General features: G+C 40.2%; 1 protein-coding gene across 2 annotated transcripts in view; it reads right to left on the bottom strand.

The window, feature by feature from the left end:
- TEK (TEK receptor tyrosine kinase) overlaps positions 1–22,322 on the bottom strand; it is a 45,670-nt gene extending 23,348 nt beyond the window's left edge. Inside the window, exons 1-8 of one of the 2 annotated variants that reach the window (XM_089488084.1) lie at positions 22,035–22,322; positions 15,763–16,074; positions 10,514–10,624; positions 8,811–8,963; positions 6,944–7,075; positions 5,973–6,113; positions 5,628–5,762; positions 2,389–2,543 (exon numbers count right to left, since the gene is read on the bottom strand). In XM_089488084.1, coding sequence (XP_089344210.1) covers positions 2,389–2,543; positions 5,628–5,762; positions 5,973–6,113; positions 6,944–7,075; positions 8,811–8,963; positions 10,514–10,624; positions 15,763–16,074; positions 22,035–22,128 — 1,233 coding nt within the window. In that variant the 5' untranslated portion in view covers positions 22,129–22,322. The remainder of the gene's footprint in view (positions 1–2,388; positions 2,544–5,627; positions 5,763–5,972; positions 6,114–6,943; positions 7,076–8,810; positions 8,964–10,513; positions 10,625–15,762; positions 16,075–22,034) is intronic. The other variant, XM_089488088.1, reaches the window with a different exon arrangement.

Genomic DNA, 22,322 nt, shown 5'->3' with positions numbered 1-22,322 from the left:
TATATTTTAAATCAGAGGTGTGCAGAACTGTCCCCTTGCTCAACTCGATTCTTTTTTCTCTGTCTTTTTTTGCCTCCCGTGACATTTATGTATTTGGGTTATTTTGACCTAGCAGAAAACTTTAGATCTAAAATTACATTGAGGATGAAACTGGTTAAATTTCTTTCTGGCAAAGAAAAAGTCACACTCATGATATAAACACTTTTCTTGCTAGGATTTATGAAACATCCAAAGTGAAGCAAAAAGCCAATACATTTTACATATAGTTTATTCCAAACATGCAAGGGATTTGTAATATGGATCAAAGAGGCACTGTTTACTTGGTCACAAGTATACAATAAACCACCATGCTGTTGTTACACACAGAGATATAAATAGTTGCTTATTTGCGTCTTTTATGCAAGGACAAATATGTTCAAATGTTTTCTCTCCACTTGGTAAAATTACAAAAGTCTTTGGGACTTTGGGATGGATTTTTGCATCAGTAGACATTGTTGATGGAAAAACAGTATCTGCCTTCATTGTAGGCAGCAAGTGACTGGGGCAAACAAGGTCATCAACAACAAAGATCAAAATGGAAGGAACTTAACAACAGGCACACAAATGGAATAGGGTCATCACAAATACATGGACAAATAACTCAATAATAGACGTCATGGAATATAGTTGCAAAATATAATAAAGATATTATCTATAGTACCAGCATGGTGTAGAGTTGTGGTCCAATACTCAGGGTTTGAGTATTGGACCACAACTCTAGAGATCAGGGTTCAGTTCCCTGCTTGGCCATGAAAACCCACTGGATGACTTTGACTGAGTAACACACTCTTAGCCCACCAAAACCCTGTGATAGAACCACCTTAGGGTTGCCTTAAGTAAGAAAGGACTTGAAGGCACACAACAGCAACAACTCCATCTATACCCCTGTACGAATAACAAATGATCATGAATACAAAAATACAGACCTGAACGGGTTACCACAATTTACAACAAGAAAGTCAGCATGCATGGATCACTACCTGAAGTCAAAACCCAAGGCCTGCATGAAATTCCACAGATTACAAGAAACTCAATATACATTGAATACAGCCTAAAATCAAAACAAGACAAAAGAAGACAGCTCAGAGTAAACACTATACTATGTTTTGGAAAAATGCAAGCAATAATCTACAGTTTCTTATAACCCTCACACTGCAGGCAAGTCAGAAGTGCTACTATGAGGATACACTGCTGAATTGCTGGCAAACCTGTAAACAGTCCTAAATTGTCAGCAACAAATGTGTAACTTCATAAAAACAATATTTAATTGGTGGCAGATTATCATGCCCAGACACTACATAGTTGCTTCATCATTGATCTTCCTCAGTAAGATGTTTCTTAATGTTCAATGTGCCAGTTTTAAAACGCACATGAGTTCACCCCAACGCATTTCAGGGTGGCACCATTTCCAAAACACTTATTTTTAGATTTTTCTAGTCAGTTAATTACAAAAGTACTAAGTTAATTCCATCTTAATACAGTGGGACCTTGGTACTTGCTGGGGTTTGGTTCCAGACCTCCCATGGATACCAAAATCCATGGATGCTCAAGTCCCATTATATACAGTGGCATAATAAAATGGTGTCCCTTATATAAAAAGGCAAAATCAAGCTTTGCTTTTTGGATTTTTAAAACATATTTTCAAGCCATGGATGGTGGAATCTGTAGATGCAGAATCTGTGGGTAAAGAGGGCTGACTATACTGCTAAATTAATCCCAACCTAGATTACTGTAGGTATTACCATTATATTTCGCAACCACATTCCGTAAGATCTATAACAGTTTTGCTATTTGTTCAGGTATTTGTGATGGTTATTACAAGACCAGCAGCCTTATGCAACACCTTAAGAGGCAAGTCCAAATGTTCTGTTCAAGAAAGAGGTAGAAAAATGCCAAGACTCCTTGGGTAGAACAAGAGGTGTTGAATCCCCTGGCACCAGGAGGCCACAGCCTCTCATCCTGCCCAGTAGATTTAGGCAGACAAGTCTAGAAAAGATATAGTGTGCAGTAGTTTGAATGCTGGAGTCTGACTCAGGAGACTAGGGTTCGAATCCCAGCTCAACTATAGAAACTCACTGGGTGATCTTGTGCAAGTCACTCTCTCAGCCTCATAGGATAGCAATGGCAAACCCCCTCTGAAGAAGCTTGCCAAGTAAACCTTGTGACAGGTTTGCACTGAGGTCGCCATAAGTCGGAAATGACTTGAAGACACACCACACACACACGGCAGGAGGTTTCCAATGGGAAATCTCACCAGTAAACTATCTTCTCATTACTTTCCCTTCTTCCTTATGTTGTATTATTTAATGTTATCTTTTTCTAAAATTGATTTTCCTTTTCCTAATTTACCTTAAGAACTGTTCCGTCTTTTTTTATCAGCTTGATTTCTTCTTTTGTAGGAAGTGGATTGCCAGTAGCAATGCAGGTAGATTTAAACGCAGTGCCCGAATTGAGTTCCACAGCATCAGGTGAGTTCTCTATCCGAGGTGCTTCATCTGCTTCACCTGTGTATGTATTTAAGAATCCATAACATAAAGTGTACATTTTTTACTTTCCCACCAGCTATACAGTAAAAGGTATTTGGCTTAGCATTCCTGGTCATTTTGGAGAAACAACTTTCACATTTGTAACTATTAAGACTATAGAATGAGGATGGCTGAATTTGTTGAGCTCAGTTGCACTCAAGATCTCGTTTTTCTACTGCTAAAATTACAGAAAGTCAGTATGGTGCAGTAATAATAATAATAATAATAATAATAATAATAATAATTTATTTATAGCCCACCCAATCACAAGGAATCCAGGCGGGTTACAACAATAAAAATATAGAGAATACAATAAAATAAAATACAAAATAATAAATACAATACAATACAATACAATAAAATAAAAGAGAGTGGTGTTCGTTACAGTAATTTACAGTAAGTTACAGTAATACAGTAGTTTCAGTGTTGGACTACAGGTTAATCTGCAATGCAGAAATAATTTAGTTTGATGCCACTTTAAATCCCATGGCTCAATGCTATGTAATCCTGACATTTGTAGTCTGATTTAGCTAAATAACTCACAAAACTATAAATCCCAGAATTCCATAGCATGGAGCCACGGCAGTTAAAGTGGTGTCAAACTGTATTATTTCTGCAGTTCAGATTAGACCAAAGACTCCAGGAGATCAGAGTGTGGATCCTCACTCAGCCGTGGAAAACTACTGGGTGACGTTGGGCAAGTCACACTCACCCAGCCTCAGAGGATGACAATGACAAACCTTCTGTGAAGAAAACTTGGCAAGAAAATCCCATGATAAAACTTAGGGTCACTATAAATTAGAAATGATGTAAGGGCACATAACACACACACATTATTTCCACCTTCAATTCCATTTTTTAAAGACTGCACAAAAAGTTTTTGACACTGTATTTCAAAATACAGTGGACCCTTGTTATACGCTGGGTTTGGTTCCAAGATCCCCCATGGATAACAAAACCCGTGGATGCTCAAGTCCCAGTAAATATAATGACATAGCAAAATGGTGTCCCTTATAAAAAATGGGAAATCAAGGTTTGATATTTGAAATTTATACATTTTTTGAACATTTTCAAACTGTGGATGCTTGAATCTGTGTATAAAAAATCCATATATAAGAAGGGCTGACTATATGTATTTTGTTGTACATTTTTGTGCACTTTAAAAAGATACATGCAGTTTTTGTGTATTGAATTTCACACTTTGGAAAAGCATGGGCATGACGTTCTAGTTCAGATTCAGGAAGAACGAATGTGATACAGCTACGCTGAAACGTGAACAGGACAAATTTCCTACCTCATCCCTACTTGAAACTAGGACTATAGAATTTAAGCTTAAATTTGGATGGATACATTTACCTGAGAGTAAGTCCCATTGAACTCAACGAGACTTCTAAGCAGGCATAGAAATATATTAGGGATGGAGAGAATCTTCAGTTATTTGTTCACAGGTTGAAAAACAGATTTCCTGACAGTCAAGAAAAGAAAAGAACTACAGACCAGTAAAAACAATTTTCTCCTGGTCTTCAAAGTCTATGGCCAGAATACTGTATGGAAGATATGTGTGCATGAGCACTATAGTTACAGTGCTACGCAGTGAATTCTGGCCTGACCCCCATCCCAACCCCTCTTACTGGGAAGCAACCACTGCCTTCAGTGGTGATCTATGGCTTGGAAAGTATCTGAATGCATTGTGACGGAGTCATGGGGCAGACTTGGTTTCCTGACAGCCAGTCCCAGTTTGGGCTGAATCTGAGGGAGGGGTTGCAGCAGAAAGAGTAGATATAAAAGGAAGGAGTCAGTCCAGTTTAGGAGCTTATTGCATTAACATATAAACCATTTTACTACAGCCCCCAGAATTACCCAGGGATTGTGTCGTACAAAAAATAACTTCTCCAAGCCCTGAAATAATATATGTGCGGGAAGCTTTTGGAAATCTTAAAAATTATTCTTCTTTCAAGTTGTTTCCCCAGGAAAACAGAGGATGGCTGAATGGACTCTTCCTCACCTCAGGAAAAACATAATTGATGAAAGATTATTCTGAGGAGCTCAGCCGAGGGAAGAAAAAGGCTGAAGGCTCTCATTTTGTTTCCCCATTGAAACTGGCAGCTTCGCATAGCTGCTTCTTAATTAAAGAACAACAGCAACACCTTTGGGGAGGTTGTTCATGCCCGTACCTTGTACCTCATAACATCTAGTTTGGCCTTGTTTGACAGGTTGCCTCTCTTTATCCAATCATATATTTCCTTCTGGATGCAGCCGAATTACATTTCTATCCAGACCTCACCTGGAATACTGTGCCCAGTTCTGGGTACCATGTTGACAAGCTGGAACATGTCCAGCGAAGGACAACCAAGATGAACAACGCTTTGGAAACCAAACCTTACGAGAAACAACAGAGGAAATGGTGAAATAAAGGCTGGATGACCATCTGTTGGGAGGGCTTTGACTGTGTCTTCCTGCATGGCAGAATGGGGTTGAACTGCATGGCCCTTGGGGTCTTGTCCAACTCTATGATTCTATGATCCTTGGAGAGGGCTTTCTCTTGGGCCTACTACCATCACAGGCCAGTTTAGTAAAGACGTGTGAGACAGGGCCCTTGGTGGTGGATGCCCCCAGGTTGCATGGTTAGTATGTAGAAGAGAAGACTGAGCAGCATCCTGATCGCTACCTTAGAAAAAAGGGCCAGCTTGTTTTCTGCTGCTTCAAAAACTAGAATGCAAACCAGTGGATTCAAATTACAAGAAAACAGATTCCATCTAAACATTAATAACTTTTTTTTAAATGTCAGAGCTGTTCAACAGCAGAATAGATTGCCTCAGGGTGATGGACTCTCCATCTTTGGATGTCTTTAAATAGAAGTTGTATGGATATGTTTCAGGAATGCTTTACATATGTATTCCTGCTTGGCGGAGGATTGGATTAGATAGCCCTTGAGATCCCTTCCAGTTCCGGGGCTCTACGATTCTGTCATTCTTTCTAGAACAAATAGAGCTCAATCTTTGAAACAAACATTGTATGACACATGAAAACATCTATAGCAGTACAGTGTTACCTTTGCTTTACCTTCTTTTTCACAGTGCAGACCATGCCAACCCAGTTGGCAGATGCATCCCTTAAAGCTGTTACATGTTCCTCGATTATTGCAGTTGTTGGTACACTTGAGTTTACAACCGGGCCCATAAAAACCAGGGTCGCAAGCTGCAAGAACACATGGGCAGAATAACAGTTAATAAGGCAGCATTAAAAAAAATGTCAGTGTGAATTAGGTTAAGCAGCTAACCAGACCATGAGGTTTATTTGTAGTACTTGTATTGATTTATTTCTATTTCTTCAGACTCTTGGCAGCCTAGTCCTCATCCCACTCCATCCCACTGCGCACCCACACACCCTTTGTGTCTATGACTTTACCTTCATCACAATGGAGCCCCTTCCATCCTGAAGCACAGGAACAGCCATATGGGTCAGGTAGGCAAAACACAAATGATTTGCAGCCTGATTTTTGCTCACAATGCTCTTGGCAAGCCCTCCCAAAGGTATTTTCTGCACAAGCTACAAAGAGGAAGAGAAATGTGTGAGCTCCATGACCATCTTGCTTTGGCCCTGGATATCCATAATTGATCTCTAAATATCCTGGTGATGAGTTAGACATTTCTTGATTCTAAACTTGCCCACCTTAAAACAGCCTGTTCTAATAAAAATGTTTAAAACCTTCTGCATCTGGTCATCTTTAATGAAAAGCTACCTATATAACGGCACAGTTTTGAAAATGAGAAGATATGTTTTTCAGTTTAGCACAGCTTCACAAGCTCCAAAAACATTTATCCAGAAATAACCAAACAAAGAATAAGAATAAGCCAAAGATGCTTTTGCTCTGGATCTTCCCCAAAAAATCTAGTGCTTCCAGAGCAATGCCACAATGTTTATAATGTGTCCCACCGTGCCACTCACCACTGCCCCTGGCATGAGTTGCTCCCTCTGAGGTCAGAATGAGGTGCCCAGCCATGCAAACAACACCAGATGTCTTGGTTTTGGCTCAAAGGAAAAGACTTGGCCACTGTCACCAGAAACAGGCAGCACAGCAAGGTGCATATAGATGTTGCTACCAACTGGGGTCAGAATATTCCAGGATGCTCATGGAATATTCTGGCCTGTGTGGACATGGCCTCAGTGAGTCTAATGGGGTTGAACCCCAGGTATGTGGGTAGAGGACCTCTTTTTTTACCTTCTAAACAGTAATAATAATAATAATAATAATAATTCCCAGAATGCCTTGTCTTTCCTCACCAAGAGAGGCTACAAAACTTTGAGGAGAAGTCTGTCTTTGTCTAACGGTATGGAAGCAACCAGGCACATGAATGCATGACAATGCTTTCTCTTACCTTTCTCACATGTTTTCCCCATAAATCCTGGTGGGCAAATACATTCCCCAGTATCTTCATGACAGATGCCATTATTTTTGCAGTCCGGGCAGTGAAAGCCACATTCAGGTCCCCATTTCTCAGCTTCACACCCTGTATGCAAAAGTGTAAATAGTGGGCAAGGTTTATTAACTTGATTGGACCCTGCCTTTATTTGAAAACACAGCAGTCAGCAACTAGCAAGACAATCAAATAAAACAAGTACAGTTAAAAACACAAATCAGATTAAGAAAACATAAACATTTTTTGTAGTTAACTGTCTTCGAGTCAACTCTGACTCATGGTGACCTTCTGGATGAGGCATCTCCAAGACTTCCTGTCCTCCACTGCTCTGCTTAGGTCCTATATACTCATACTCATGATCTCTCTAATTGAGTCCATCCATCTAGCTTGTGATCTTCCTCTCTTTCTGCTTCCCTCCACCTTTCTTTCCTAGCATTATTGTCTTTTTTAACGACTCATGCCTTTTCAGGATGTGGCCAAAGTACGACAGCCTCAGTTTGATCATCTCGGCTCCTAGGGAGATCTCAGGTCTGCTCTCTTCAAGGGCCCATCTATTTGTCTTTTTGACTGTCCAAGATATCTCAGCACTCTTCTCCAGCACCACATATCAAAGGAATTGATTTTCTTCCTATCTGCTTTCTTCACTGCCCAGTTCTCACATCCGCACATGGTGATGGGGAATACCATAGCTTGGATTCTTACTTTAGTGCTCAATTGTATATCTTTACTCTTTAGGATCTTGTCTCGTTCTTTCACAGCTGCCCTTCCTATTCCTAATCTTCTTCTGATTTCTTGACTATAATCTTCTTCCTAATTGATGTTTGAGCCAAGGTACTGGAACTCTTTTATTATTACAATTTCCTCATTGTCTAGGTTGGATGTATGTAGGTCCTCCAACATAAAATTGAAAATTCATCAAGAAGTGGGGAGGAAAGCAAGTATTTGCTCAAATTAAAAGCACCCTTTTGCCACAACCCATCTTAATTAACCATCTTGCTAAATAAAAAGGCATTTGCCTGCTGGCAGAAGGACCAACAAAACATGGACCAGCCTGACTGCCTTCAGTGGAGAGTATCACAACCTGGGAATTGCCACCAAGAAAAGATTCTTGTACCTTTGACAGATGTGCCTCTGAGGACTATGAGATTGGGAGAAGGCTCTCCCCTAAAGATCTCAACGTCTGGGCAATCTCATGCAGACAATTTTTCAGTAGTAAACTGGTATGTGGCCCATGCCTCGATTACGAAAAAGGTCTAAATCAGACTGAATCTCTCCCTGCTCTCCTTTCACCAGATGGAAAACACCTTTTTATGATTAAGCCAATTTAATAAAAATTGTAATTGCTTATAGGTAATCTTCTTTTGGAGGGGAGGGGTGTTTTAAAAACTGTTGAATGCCTTAAAAAATTTAATGTAGTGATTTTAACTGTTTTCAATATTTTACTGTTTGGGTTTGAATTACTTCCTTTGGTGAGCTGCCTCAGGTCCCAGCCAGGGAAAAAGGCAGCATATAAATGAAACAAACAAACTAACTAACTAACAAATAAATAAATAATAAGCATCTTCTTTGAAATAAAGGCACATTTATTTATTTATTTTTTAAAAAGAGTTGTGAGCAAACTACTTTGTAGATACCCAAGAGATACCCAAAGGTGGGGAGAAGGAGGAAGACCAAGCACACATTAATTCATCCTCTTTCTAGCCTGACTACTATGAGGCAGATGATGATATTATTTCAGAGTAAACATCAGAAGAGCATAATATACACAGGTGTGCAAAAGCTTCATTTCCACTACTTTCCACTTAAGAAGTAGGTCAAACCTTACTCCGTACGATCAGCCTGGTGTAGGCTGCTGTGAAATGGCTTCCTCCTATGTATCTGGCAGAGTAAACTCCTGCGTCGTTGATGGACACCTGGGGAATGGGCACCGTTAGCAATTCTGGAACTTCATGCCTGAGGACAGAGTATATGAACGTACCTGTAAGGGAGAGAAGAATCCATCAAAATACAACAAAAAATGAGACCAATCACTCGGGTGAATTTCCAGAAGAAAATGACTAAGATGGGGAGGTGTTTTAGGTGGCTTTCTTGCATACACATTGGTCATGTGATCACTGGAACATCTCTAACACACATGAAACAGCAGGGATGCAAATTTTCTCTTATTCTCATATGTGATGACAATCTGAAAATATTCAACATTTTGCTGGGCAAGATTAATGCACAGTCAATGAACAGATTGTTCTATTCTTAAACAAAAGTTTGCCACCCAAATTCAGCTGGTACACATTTGGAGAAACTAGTATTAACCCAAAGACTTGTTGGTCCTTGACTGAGAGCTGTCAGAGTGGTGACCTGATATTCCATTCTGTTCTGCAAGATTAAGAAAAGTGCTGCTGCTTTATTAATTCAATAGGTAGTAGCAGCAGTGGGATATTTTAGAGCAAGTTTAACCCCACTGGAAAATCTGGGTCAACCTCAAAACTATTTCAGCCACTGGCCAGGAGAATGGGGAAGGAGGAGGATCCTGATCCTCCCTTGGGTGGCTGCAAACATTGAATTCAAAGGGAAGGTCTTTGGAAATGAGGAGGATGCAAAGTCTGGCAAAGCAGGGGAATGTATGATGTTGATTTTGGCTGGCTGGAAGGAAGGGTAAGGAGGAGGTGAAGAGGTTGACCAAGGAGTTTATCAGACAAGGGAAATTGGAAGTATAATCCAAAGGCAATCTGAATGCAATCATGGGGTTTAACGTTAATGTGTGATAACCCACTACACGCAAATTCGGGCAATGGGAAGTCAGTCCGAACGCAATCATGTGGTTTCACGTTATTGTGTGATAGACTGCCACACACAAATTCGGGCAATGGCATGCTATTTTCGGGCAATGGGAAGCCAGTTCAAACGCAATGCGCATTCATGCAGTTGCGCTAAACTAGTGACTTTAAGTGAATGCATTCTGCCCCCACTTTCTTTTCATTCAAATTTAAGAGAAATTCCTCCCATTTGATAAACTCCCTTGTTAAGCATCAGCTACAAAGTTGTGAATAGTCAAAACCACAAATCTGAAACCTGTGAATGTGAAGAGCCACCTGTACAATTTAATCATACTGGGGTGTGTTTGAAAGGGGGAACTATGTGGAAAGTTCTCCCAAACTTGCCTCTGTGTGGGTTGACAAGCTCATGGTCACTAAAGATTAGGGTAATCTGAAGGTAAAAATGGATTCTCTTATCAGTGTAGACATGGTATTTCATAGTTGTTAGAGGACTAGGTGACTGCCTCACCGAACCACTACAGTAATATGAACCACTACAGTAATGTGTCCTCAGTAATGTGTGAAGCACTCTAAAAGGATGCCCATCAGCTACCTCTTGACTCCTTCAACTGCTCCTCACCTGCATGTGATGCTACACGCAAAGCCCTTAATAAGAAATTACCCATGTGTCTTCTTACAGCACAGCAGGAAAACTGAATCATGTTAACTCAAGTGCACAATTGTTCACCAGAACCAAGAAAAAAGGCATCAATACCATTTTTGTAGATGACTGCATCTTCCTCCTTCACAACTTTTCTGACGAAGGGAATGCTGACATCGTCTCTCTTGTTTGCTGTAATAGTTAAGGACACTGGAAGGAAGGAAGCTGCAAGTAGAAAAGAAAAAACAAAAACAATAGCACATGGAACGTGGATCAGCTGCAATAAACATTATCTCCACAAAACCTCCAGAATGGAAGAGAAATGCCTGACATACTGAGGGGGAAAATGCAGACTTGTGCCATCAGAATTTTAAAATATCTGTAATTCAAACCGTATCTGAATTGATGGAGAAATCACACACAGAGCAAAAATAAAAGGGATGGCAGAGTAAAAATAATTACCTATATGGAACTAATCACCACAATTTGTTGTAAATACTGTATTTATTAGCTATTTATGCAAAAACGTGCATAAATTGTTTGACTGAATCAACACTAGTAAAAACAATAGTAATAATATTTGCTACAAACATTCTCTTTTTGCATTTTTGGTTTTCCCATGTGCCCGCCCATGCCCTCCAGAGCTCTGCTTGTTTTGTGAAAGTTGTTTAGTTTATCCACAGACTCTTTGGTTCACAGTATTGTTAAAATGGAAATGTATTTTTAGTCCATGGCCTATATTTGAGTGATTCATTAGTTTACAAATAGCATGGATGCACTATTCAGAGAAGAACAATAACTGGGCTTTGCAGCAGGGACTGTTTGCATCACTTGGAGACTAACATCTTAGGCCTGGGTCCTAAAGTTCCTTGAGATGCTCACAAGGACATCTGTACACAAATGGAAGTTTTGCTGGATATAGTTTCCCAAGTCACTGCTTCTTCCGTTATCTGGCAGGATGTCCCAAAGCAACCACCCCCTTTATTCTATATTCCAGAAGCAATTTGCCAGGTGCCATGACAACCTGAATTTGATAACATGTCCGATTTTTTGTCTACCTAGACTAGGGGTGTGCAATTGTGGGAGCCTGGGGGGAGTGCACTAGCTCCCTAGGATACCTTGGAGTGCTACGCCCTTTCCACTGCAACCCCCCAATAAAATAAAACATTGTCCTCTAAAATGCCTTCTAGTGGTGTATATGGTTGTATTTTAGGCCCAGAAAAATTCTTTTTTAACATCAGGAAGTCACCATAAGTCATGTCCTGTTTACTTTCTGGTTTTAACCCTGTAAATTAAAAAATAGCATGCATCCCACATGGCCCACTTTGTCTTCCCTGAATCTAGGCCATTATCATCTATTCTGACTAGCAGCAACTCTTTGGGGTCTCTACTAGAGGAATCTCCCATTACCTCCAAACTGTTTTCAATTAGAGATGCCAAGAACTATTATCTCTAAACTTCTGCATGGAAAAGTGCTGTGCCACTGAGTCACAGCCATTCCTCAGTGGCATCTGACATCTCATATTCCTTTCTATTAAAGTACAATCAGCATCTACTACAACAGCATACAGGATGTCTACTGTATGGATGGCCCCCTACTTTTGAAAATGCTCCCCATAGTCTAGGACTCTTCCACATGTTGCAAAAATTACAAACTGAACTGGTAAAGGTTATAATGAATATAAGATAAGAAGAGAATTAAACTTGGCTAGGATTAATTAAATCCAATCAAAGATATTTTTCATGTTCTTTCAGAAGCATGCTCAAAAGCTTTTAGGATCTATGGAAACATCACCTCTGACACATAATACAAATGACTATAGTATGAAGAAGATGGAAATGTGACGAAATGCCAGAAATGGTCCCTTTAAAGGGCAAGATGCTGAAGAGATTTTATTTTGGTCATAGACATTCAAGTTACAGACACAATATCTTGTCTGTTTTGAAATAATTTAACAAAGAAAGCCTTGTCTCTTCTGAAAAATTGGAGGATTCATTGATGTGCTTTAATTTTTTTTATTATAAATGCAACATCTGCTTCATTGGCAAAACATCCATTAAAACACCAGACAAAGGAGGACAGTAACAAAGCAATTAGTAGTTCTGCAATTTGTGAAAAATATTTCCAGTTATCTTGAAATTACTTTCTAATTATTTTCCAAATCCAGCTGGAATTATCTTTCAGTTACCTTTGTCTCACTTTGCAGTAAATTACACACACACACACACACACACACACACACACACACCTGTTCAACTTCAAATCTATTAGTTTTGCATAGACATTGTAAATACGCTTTGTGCAAACAGGGCATTGTAACCAGCTTTGAAGTGTTAGGTTCTTAAATTTAGTGGGCCTTTTCTCCAGTTTAGAGACTGGTCTGGTCGTTCATTACTTAATATATAGCAACTCACTTTCTGGAAATGGTTGTGTCATTAAACAGAGTGGGGCAAATGCTAAGGAGTAACATTGGCAAGCTACAGCCATTCTTCTGAGCGATCTGGTCATTCTCCTCTCTTGGAGAATATGAGATGTATGTGCCAATGAAACCACAAAAGACGTCTTACAACTTGTAAAGTGGTCTGTTTCCCTTTGGGATGGTGAAGGGCCTTATCTGATTGTTAGAACTGAATAACAAAGTATAGCCTGGTATGCAGGGACCAAAAGAACCATCCCCTCCCCAATCTGACCCATTTGGACAACACATGGATCAGACCCCAGTTCTGGTGTGGACAGTTTGGAATCAGGCTATACTAGAACCAGGCTATACTAGGCTTATAACGATTTTTAAAAGTATACCTGTTACTCTGGGTCTTCCAGAAAGATCCTGAGCCATCCGTTTCCATGCCACAGCTACTGTCTACAGCAATGTCCTGCTGAGCTGCATGTCATGTCTGTGGTCATCATGGTTCACTCATTCTGAGATCAGAAGAAAGTGTCCAGCCTTGTGCTTGTTGCTGGACACCTCATACTGACCTCAAAAGCAAGTGACCCACAGCAGCTGTGGTCATGCCAAGCAGCCCAGTGGGACACCAATGCAGATAGCCACCATTGCAGAGAAATGGAGGGCCCAGAAAGACAGGGAGAATAGGGTACCTACAGGGCTACCCGTGGAGTATCTTGGCCAGTGCACACAAGGCGTTAGATAAGAGTCAGCTCCTGTTCCAGTCATCTCCTGAACTTGAAATCAAAGCTGCGGGGAACTCCACCTTGCCCTTGTCCCCAACATCTTATGTGGCCCTGATCTTTTCCACAAGCATTCAGTAGGAAGGATTTTCAGTCTCATATTAGATATTTTTATCAGTTTTTTAAAATACAGAGATGCTCTCACAAGTGGTAGAAGCTAGTTGTTTATCATAGTGTTTGATTTTCCACACTTACACATATTGCATTTAGTGTGCTTTATCTTGTAACAATTTATTGGATGGTAAAGAGGAACTTGATTTACAAATCCGATTGCTGCAGCATTTCTGAGTAAATACCATTGTGGAAGAAAAATGGATTAATCAAAGGGAATATGTGTGCCCCTTAATATCTATTTTGACCATGAGAGACCTGCCCACTAACATGAATTGAGGAAATTGTACTCTTTAGTTTTTTTCTGTTAGGGCAATTGATTTAAACTTCTTGTGATTTTGCTGCCATTATTATAGCTAGGGACATCTGTACAGTGTAAGTATATATTAATTATACATACAAAACCATTTAGGTACTGCTGGAACAAATTCTTATATGAACTACATTTTGAGCACCAGAGGCCCTATCTCCGTTAGTCAAATATGTTATGGGACTCATAAATCACATAAATCACACAAGCTTCCACTATTCCGACGACTGCAATGTCCCTACCTCTCGCGGTGTGATTTGTCTCATTTTGCAGTTTCCAGGAGGCTGTCAAACCATACTGACTCTTCTCCGTGTGTGCAATGAAAATATCTACAAAAATTCTGGAATTCTGGAGAGATCATATAACATAAGGAGGTATACTTGATCTCTCAAGCAGAGTAATCCAATTGTGAAAATAGAAACTGAACCACAAGCAGTCCCATAGCATCCCTGCCTACAGGTTATAGCAGAGAAAAGAAAAAAGCTTAGCTTTCCATGCACGTACATGTCAATAATCGAGAGCCAGCATGGTGTAGTTGTTTGAGTGTTGGACAGGTTTTGTAGCACTCTGGCAGAGAAGGTTGAAGACCTTATAAAGCCACAAATCCCAGGATTCAATAGGATGGAGTTACAGCACTTAAAGTGGTGTCAAACATTGTATATTATAGGACTTGAACATCCATGGATTTTATTATCCACAGGGGGCCCTGGAACCAAACCGCAGCAGATACCAAGGGACCACTGTATAGACATTTTCAGCTATGAACACTATGGACATCCATTGTAAATCATTTCCACTCCTTACTTAAGCCCCGTGTGCAACTCCTTAGGGTCCATATAAGATCACAAGAGCCTAAAAAAAGCCCTGCTGGATCAGACAAAAGACCCCCTAGTCCAGTATTGATGACTAACCATGGAATGACACCAGACACAGAAGTAAGTGCCATTTTATTTTCCCTCATCCCTATTAAAGTTGATTTAATTTAAAAGGAGCAAGAGGGAGGAGTAACCTGACGCAGGTTAAAGACAATCAATTCCTTCAGCATGTACTCACACATGTTACAACACAGCAGGAAAAGACAAACAAACAAACAAACAAAGCAATCACTCCATCCACAGAAGCCAAAGGGGACAGAATGACCAGCAAAGTTCTCTCCTTTCTCTACCAGCCACCTAACCAAAGCAACCAAAACCCAAATTTCTACCAGCTATCAGTGAAGCTGATGCTACTCCATGCTATGATAATCCAAAAAGGTATGTGAGTGGTCAAGTCTTAAATAGCTTCAACCTTCACCTCATCACATGCCACGCTATGGCACCCTGTGCCACACATAAATCCTCCTCATCTCTGACCATGGAGGCCATCAAAAACTACCTTCACTTGCAGTGTCTTTTGCCATGCTGGTCCAGCTACGCATTCAGTTCCCAAGTGATAAACTAAGAGCAGGAGTTGAGTGCAATTTTATTTTACTCTCTCCCTGTTATTTTCAAACGAATGGTATCCAAACACATAGTGCCTCTGATACTAAAAGTAATACAGAGCTATCATGACCAGTAGCTAGCGATGACTTTAACCTCCAGAAAATACACCCTTGATTTAATCTCATGCTATTACTAACTGCCCATGCTCTCTAAGGACTCAAACAACCCTTGTGATGGTTGCCAATTTTTGGATGGGCATTGATGACATTGTGCTCAGTGAGGACAAGAATATTTCCCTTCCTGATACACATTTTCTTCTAACACTATAAAGTACCTGTTTGTTGCATCTTCATTGTATGTATTCTCTTCACTTTATCTCTGAATTTTCCTTCGCAGTAGTATGCTCCAATGCTTTCACCAGACTTTTCCCTTTGCCATACCACCTTCTTTGCTATTCCGCTGGTCTCATCATCAACTACTGTCAGCGGGGATGGATGCTGGTTCATCAAAGCATCATAATCTCGGCCAATTTTGATAGAGTCCGGGGAACACCATCTGGATGTGATACAGGTCAGCGAGGTCTCCGAATCGGCCACAGTTGGGAGTGAATTGATCAATATTAAATCAAATGTTGCTTCTACAATACCTATAAAGAAGAGAGAAAGTGCTTAATACTATTTGTTTCCTTTTTAAAATAAATACTGGGATTTTAAAACAGAAATACAAAGAAATGAAAGAAAGTGATGGGGAAGAAAGATGATGAAAAAGTATAAAGATGGAAGGAATACCTAGGATATGAAAATGGGTGAGGCAGATACATTAATAGAAGTTAACCACATTTCTTTGCAGTTGGTCTATAAAATACATGTCGACATGTAGTTCTGATCACTGAATGATAGATGTTGGATGTTTATAATAGTCAACAGTGTGATGCAGTGGCCCAAAAAGTCAGTACAAGGAGGATAGTCAAGGAAAGTAATAGTACCACTTGATTCTGCTTTGGTCAGACTTCACCTGGAATACTGAGGCCAGTTCACAATTCAAGAAGGATATTAACAAACTGGAACGTGTCTAGAGGAATGAAACCAATATGATCTAAGGTCTGGAAACCATGACCTGTGAGGAACGGGGGAGGGAGCTGGATATGTTTAGCTGGGTGAAGACAAGTTTATGAGGTTAAATGATAGCCTCTGTTAAATATATCAGGAGGTGTTGTGTAGAAGATGGAATGGACTTGTATTCTGCTTTCCAGGGAACAGGAAATGAACCAATAGATTCAAGTTACAAGAATACCTCCTAACCATTAGGAAAAACCTCTTGATGGTAAGAGTGATTTGACAGTGGAATAACTACCTCCAAAGGTGGTGATCTGTCCTTCTTTGGAGGTCTTGAAACATAGGGCCTTAACAGACAAGCCAAAATAAAGCTGCTTCGGGTCACTTTGAAGATATGCTGTTTAAATGACATCTTAAGAGGCCAGATGCTGCACCAAAGCTGAGCTCCAGTCCTTAGGACTGGAATGTTGCTTTGGCATAGCTTCTGGCATCTTAGGATGCATACATAATTTAAACAGCTTACCTCCAAAGTGACCCAAAGCAACTTTATTTTGGCCTGTCTGTCCAGGCCCGTAGTTTGGATGGACATCTCTAAGGAGTATTTTAACTGTGTGTTCCTACAAGACAAGAGGTTGGATAGATGGCCCTTGTGGTCTTTTCCATCTCTATGATTCTATTATTCTATCCATAAACATAAAGAATTTTTCAAAATCAATGTACCCAAATGGTATAACCACTGAGCATAGTTCTGTTTGTTTATGTTAGGTGTTTCCTAAAAATTCAGTGGGAAATCTATGACATCTTCACAAATGTTTTCTCCCTGCTAGTGGTCTCCATCCCTCATATTTTGCTTATTATTTTAATTCTTTGATTGCTTGATTATCTTTTAAACTTACACATGTTGTGCAATTTTAGTTGTGTACAGTGTGCCTCCATATTGGCAGGTTAGCCATCTGCAGATTGGATCTCCCACAGGTCATTCTGCCCATATTTGCCAATGGTTGTGAATGCCCATAGGGGCATTGACATAGGTGTGCACACCTCACCATACAATTACTAATATGGGCTTGAGCACCTGTGGTTTTCTCCCATCTATAGGGGGTAGAGCAAAAACCTCATGGACGGGAACCATATGCTTTAACTGTCACAAACTGAGGGAAATGCAGGATGATGTTAATGATATGTTAGACATCTCCTTTTGTCTTTAGTGCCAACCATAAATTGTTTGTACTAAGCCATTATAAATATCTGGCATCTCTTTTTTTTTATTTCACATTTCCATTTAAGTTCAGATGGACGTTCTATCTTCACTGGTGGTAAACCTGTGGCCTCCAGATATTGTTGAACTGCAATGCATATCACTGCCATACAACATGTTCAATGGTGAGGGATGATGGGAGTTGTAGTCAGTCAACGCCTAGAAGGCTACAAGTTCCCCATCCCTGCTCAGTAGGCCTTCCACAGCCACATTAAAGTGTTGCCAATTTTGCAAAAAAAGGTCCTGAATTATCAAAGCACTGAGCTTGGAAGAGCAGCTAATTAAAAGATGCGGAGGGTAAACAACAGCCGTGATCAGTCTGGGATTTCAACACATGTATTCTGGGCTCCCATCCAAGGGAGGAGGCACCTTTCCATGCCAGCATTGTTCAATGGAGGGGAGGGGGATGAAGTACATTCAAAGACACTCAGTTGACACTCCCAATGAGTATGCTGCAGCCCCACTCTTGAACATGATAACCCAGATAACTTTGCATTACCTAATGGAGACAGAAAGTTGTCTGAGAACACCATATTAGTCATTAATGTAATTGCTTTCTAGATAAAAGTTCACGAACAAAAGTATTTCTTATATTAGTGCAACTGCTTGCCTTAACAATTGATCAATAAGATGGAGCTACCATAATATATCATATGATTATGACGTTCTTCATAGCCCTGTGTGTTAAGAATTGTGGTGACGTAAGCATTAATCTCTGCATTAGGCAGCCACAGACACCAACATAATATGCAAATACACCTTGTATGCTATAAGGGTCCCATTCTAGCACTTTTTGTAAAGATATTCCTCCTTCACTTTCCCCCCTTAGAATGTCTGACAGACTTCATGCCCTCCAATTGTCCTGGCTGGGCAGGGACAGTCCCTATTAATTTTCTGCCACCTCACTTTTTCAGATGCTTTTAAAATGTCCCAGTTTCTCTCTCCTCCTCTCCCCACCTTTGCTCTCAGCATGCGTCAGTTGCTGCAAACTGTGTTCAAAGTGCAAAAGTAGTTTGCACTCCATTAATTCAGCAGAGGGGAGAGGAAGGGAAGGAGAGGAAACTTGTCTTTCTCTGAAGGCTCATGCAAAGCAAACTGCCGCAGCATCTCCAAGCTTGTGTGTCATCCCTCATTAATCACATTTGCCATGTTTTCACCTGTGCAGTGTTGGAGGTTATACTTGCTCTTTGTAGCAGGGTTACTGTGACACTAGGTGTTTGTCCCAGGCAGATATGCAAAATGTCAAACTTTCCTTACCATTGCATAGCTATGCTGGGAAAACAAGAAGAAAAAGGAGGAGGAGGAGGAGGAGCATCATAATGCCTCAGGTCATGATAGAGACTTAAAGCTGCTACCCATACTGGTAAAAGAGCATATGTTTATTCATTTTGCATTTCTCTGCTCTTTGGCCATTAAAATGGCCAACTACAACAACAACAACATAGCTCATATCACGGCAGAAAGAACTGCTACTGTACTGGTCACTGAGGAGATGCTTAGATGTTTCTTTAATTTTGCATTCCTTTTCTCTTTGGCCCTTAAGATTGTCCTGGGTTTGTACCTTGACTCTGCATTTTAGTGCATTTTCTACTACAGAGTTTACAGGAAAGACGAATGCATTCCTTCCCGTATTCCGTTTGGCAGCTGTTTTGGGAGATAGGGGGGCTTTGGTCAGCTGGCAGGGATCGCCTTGGTGGGACCCACAAGGAAAAGGAGGGGAAGCATTCCATGCTTTTGGCAGCGAAGCCAAGGGAGGCCTGGTCCCCACCTTGGAACAAGGGTGGAGTCGATTTTTGCCTCCTCAGCGGTAACACCCACAACAGACCTCCTCCCCCTTCCTTCCCCACAACTTGGGGCAAGGTTAAGTGTGTTGTTAAAAAAAGGCTGCCAACAGCCCTGACTCTAATGCCTCCCCTGCTCAGGGAATGTCAATACTGCTTTCCTGGACTCCGCCTGTTGTATCTAGAGGAGGGCGTGTTTGCATTGTCTTCCACCGCTCGCTCCAGGAAACATGATATCACACTCAAACAAAAGCGGGAAAGCTGACAGATCTATTGAGATGGGTGTGACTACAATACACACCTAAAGCAGTTGAGCCGTATAGGTTGGAACCTTTTCAATACTTGGGTTCAAATATGCTCTTATTCCTTTTTCACACACACACACCACCTATATCGATTTTGGAAGGGAATAAGGGTTCCTTTGAGATGCCAAGGGGGGAAAAATCAGTGGGACAAAAGAGGATTAAGTGTCTTCAGAACAGTTGTGAACCTTATGTTATAATGAGTGATGACAGAACAACGATATATGTGCAGCTTTATAGAGTCACACAACATTGACAAATTCACTTTGGAAAAATAATTCATATACTGGTATCCTGTCCTTCCTTCAAGCATACCTTCTTGCTTTTATCATGGAACTATCCCTGGAAGGAAGGCCAGGTTGAGATAAAAAGGACACCATAATGAGCTTCTAAGCTGTTAAGCAGCATTTGAACTCAGGCCTTTGTGGTGAAAGTCTGTTTATTCACTGCACCAGACTGACTCTCAGTAACTGCATTTGTTTTCTCCTACAGATACAGTGGAAACAAATAAATATAGATTGAATGTTATTTTCTGGTTTTGATGGCTAGGCACCTATAGCAGACCCATACAGGCCAACAAAATATAAAGCAGTCTCTGATCTCTCTCAACTTCTCAACTTTCAAAAACGAAACCTCTCTAAACCGCTGTTCTCTAAATCTCCCTTGCCTGAGATATCATACTTTTTCCTAATTGCCCACAACTGAAAGATGGCCAAGGAACTCTGACATGCTTAATGGGCTTGTATGGAGCTAATTTTGCAGGTTGCACAGATGCATATATCCAAAGCAATCATGATAATAACTTATAGCATTTCTTATCTTGTTTGTCATGTTATCTTTTCCACTTTCAATGCTCACTAAAGCTAATTAAGGAATTATGTTCTAGTCATTATCACTTACAGATTCTGCTTCTGTGAAGTCTGGAAACTTTAGGGAGTAAGTTGTCCTATATAGACTGTTAAACTTTACTGAATTTTTTACAATCTAGTTCTAAGATTTTATGAACCAGCATAATACTTTTGGCCAGAGGTGCCCAAAAATCATTCCAGAGAAATATCATAAATATGACAATGGCAGTGTTATTACTGTATTGAGCGGATTTGCTATTAACAAAAAGCTTTTGGGTTTAATCTAATATATTTTCACAAGTACCTTGTGAAGTTGGCCCCTCATTCCCATTTAAGTGACAGACAAGTGAGACTTTCTGATAGTAGTGTAGCCAAGCCCACATTCACTGAGTCCAAAACTCTGGTGGGATTTGAATCCATGTCTGTCAAAATACTAAATTAATTTCCTCTAGTTTTCATCTGTTCCTTTTACTCTTTTCCCAGCAAGTGTATTTCCACTGTTGCAGTGCAGAAAAATAAGAGTAAGAGGAGAGAATACACTAGAATTGCAGAGACTGGCTGAGGTCAAAAGAAAAACAATGAAAGATATTGCATGGCCTTATTTTGAATATCAGTTGTTATCTTTCACTAAACAACCAACCTGTCTGGCCATAAAAGGCCTGCAATTAATTTGCTGCCACTGATTATAATAAATGATACAATTTGTAATTCCTGCTAAATATAACAACAAAGGAAGCTAACACTACTACGAAGTGGTTTCATGCAAGCCTTCAAATGAAAGGCATAAGAATTGGTTTCCTTCATGTACTGCCTGGATTCATTAAGTGAAGGGGATGCAACTTTATACTAAGAACACATCTGTAACAAATTTCTTTGTAAATAGCAGAGAACAAAGATGGACTGTTCTTTAACATAGATTCATCAGACACCTGACAATTCTGAATAACATAGAATAAAGTCATCTAGTTTTTTTTTTTTTAAAGAATCTGCACTGACCGAAAAATGTACATTTGTCTCAAACATCTACAAAGTTAACCATATTCACACATTCCCTCCCTTCCCAAGTGTGGAAGCACATTGCATAAGATTGTGGTTTATGATAATGTACTGTGCAGAGTTCAGAAAAGTGACTGTTTGAGACTACAACTCCCAGAATCCCCCAGCCAGCATGGCCACTTTCTCGTGATTCTCAAACAAATCACTGCTGAGCTCTGATTTCACTTTATAGTGGGACAAATTTATCCTGGAGTCAAGCAAAGAGAGACGTACAGAGTGAGCACAAAGCCAGGTTTTTGAAACTTTCATCTATATAAATCACAGAAGTTAGTTGGATGGTCCTTAAATAACCTTAAGGAGTCCTACCTGAAAGCATGAGGCTGAATCCACAGAAGATGAGAGGTGCTAAAAAAGTCCACGCTTTGCCAAGTATATCCATCCAGTTTGCACTGCAGCTCATGGAATAACAGATGTCCTTTCAGAGGGTGATAACTCTTAGTCCTTGCTCTTTCCTTGCATTGTAGAGCAATGCTGTGCCTATCAGGGAGCGACACATGAACTGTAATACTGGAATGGGCTAGAGACTCAGCTTTGTCCCTGTCTGAGCAAAGGGAGTTTTAAGTTCCTTTTTCCTGTTTCCTCTGTAGATTAGGA

The sequence above is a fragment of the Sceloporus occidentalis genome, unplaced genomic scaffold (assembly GCF_023333645.1).
Source record: "Sceloporus occidentalis isolate IW3139 unplaced genomic scaffold, rSceOcc1.0.p SCAF_1, whole genome shotgun sequence".
Classification (NCBI taxonomy): Eukaryota; Metazoa; Chordata; class Lepidosauria; order Squamata; family Phrynosomatidae; genus Sceloporus; species Sceloporus occidentalis.
This window is presented reverse-complemented; position numbering and strand designations above follow the sequence as displayed.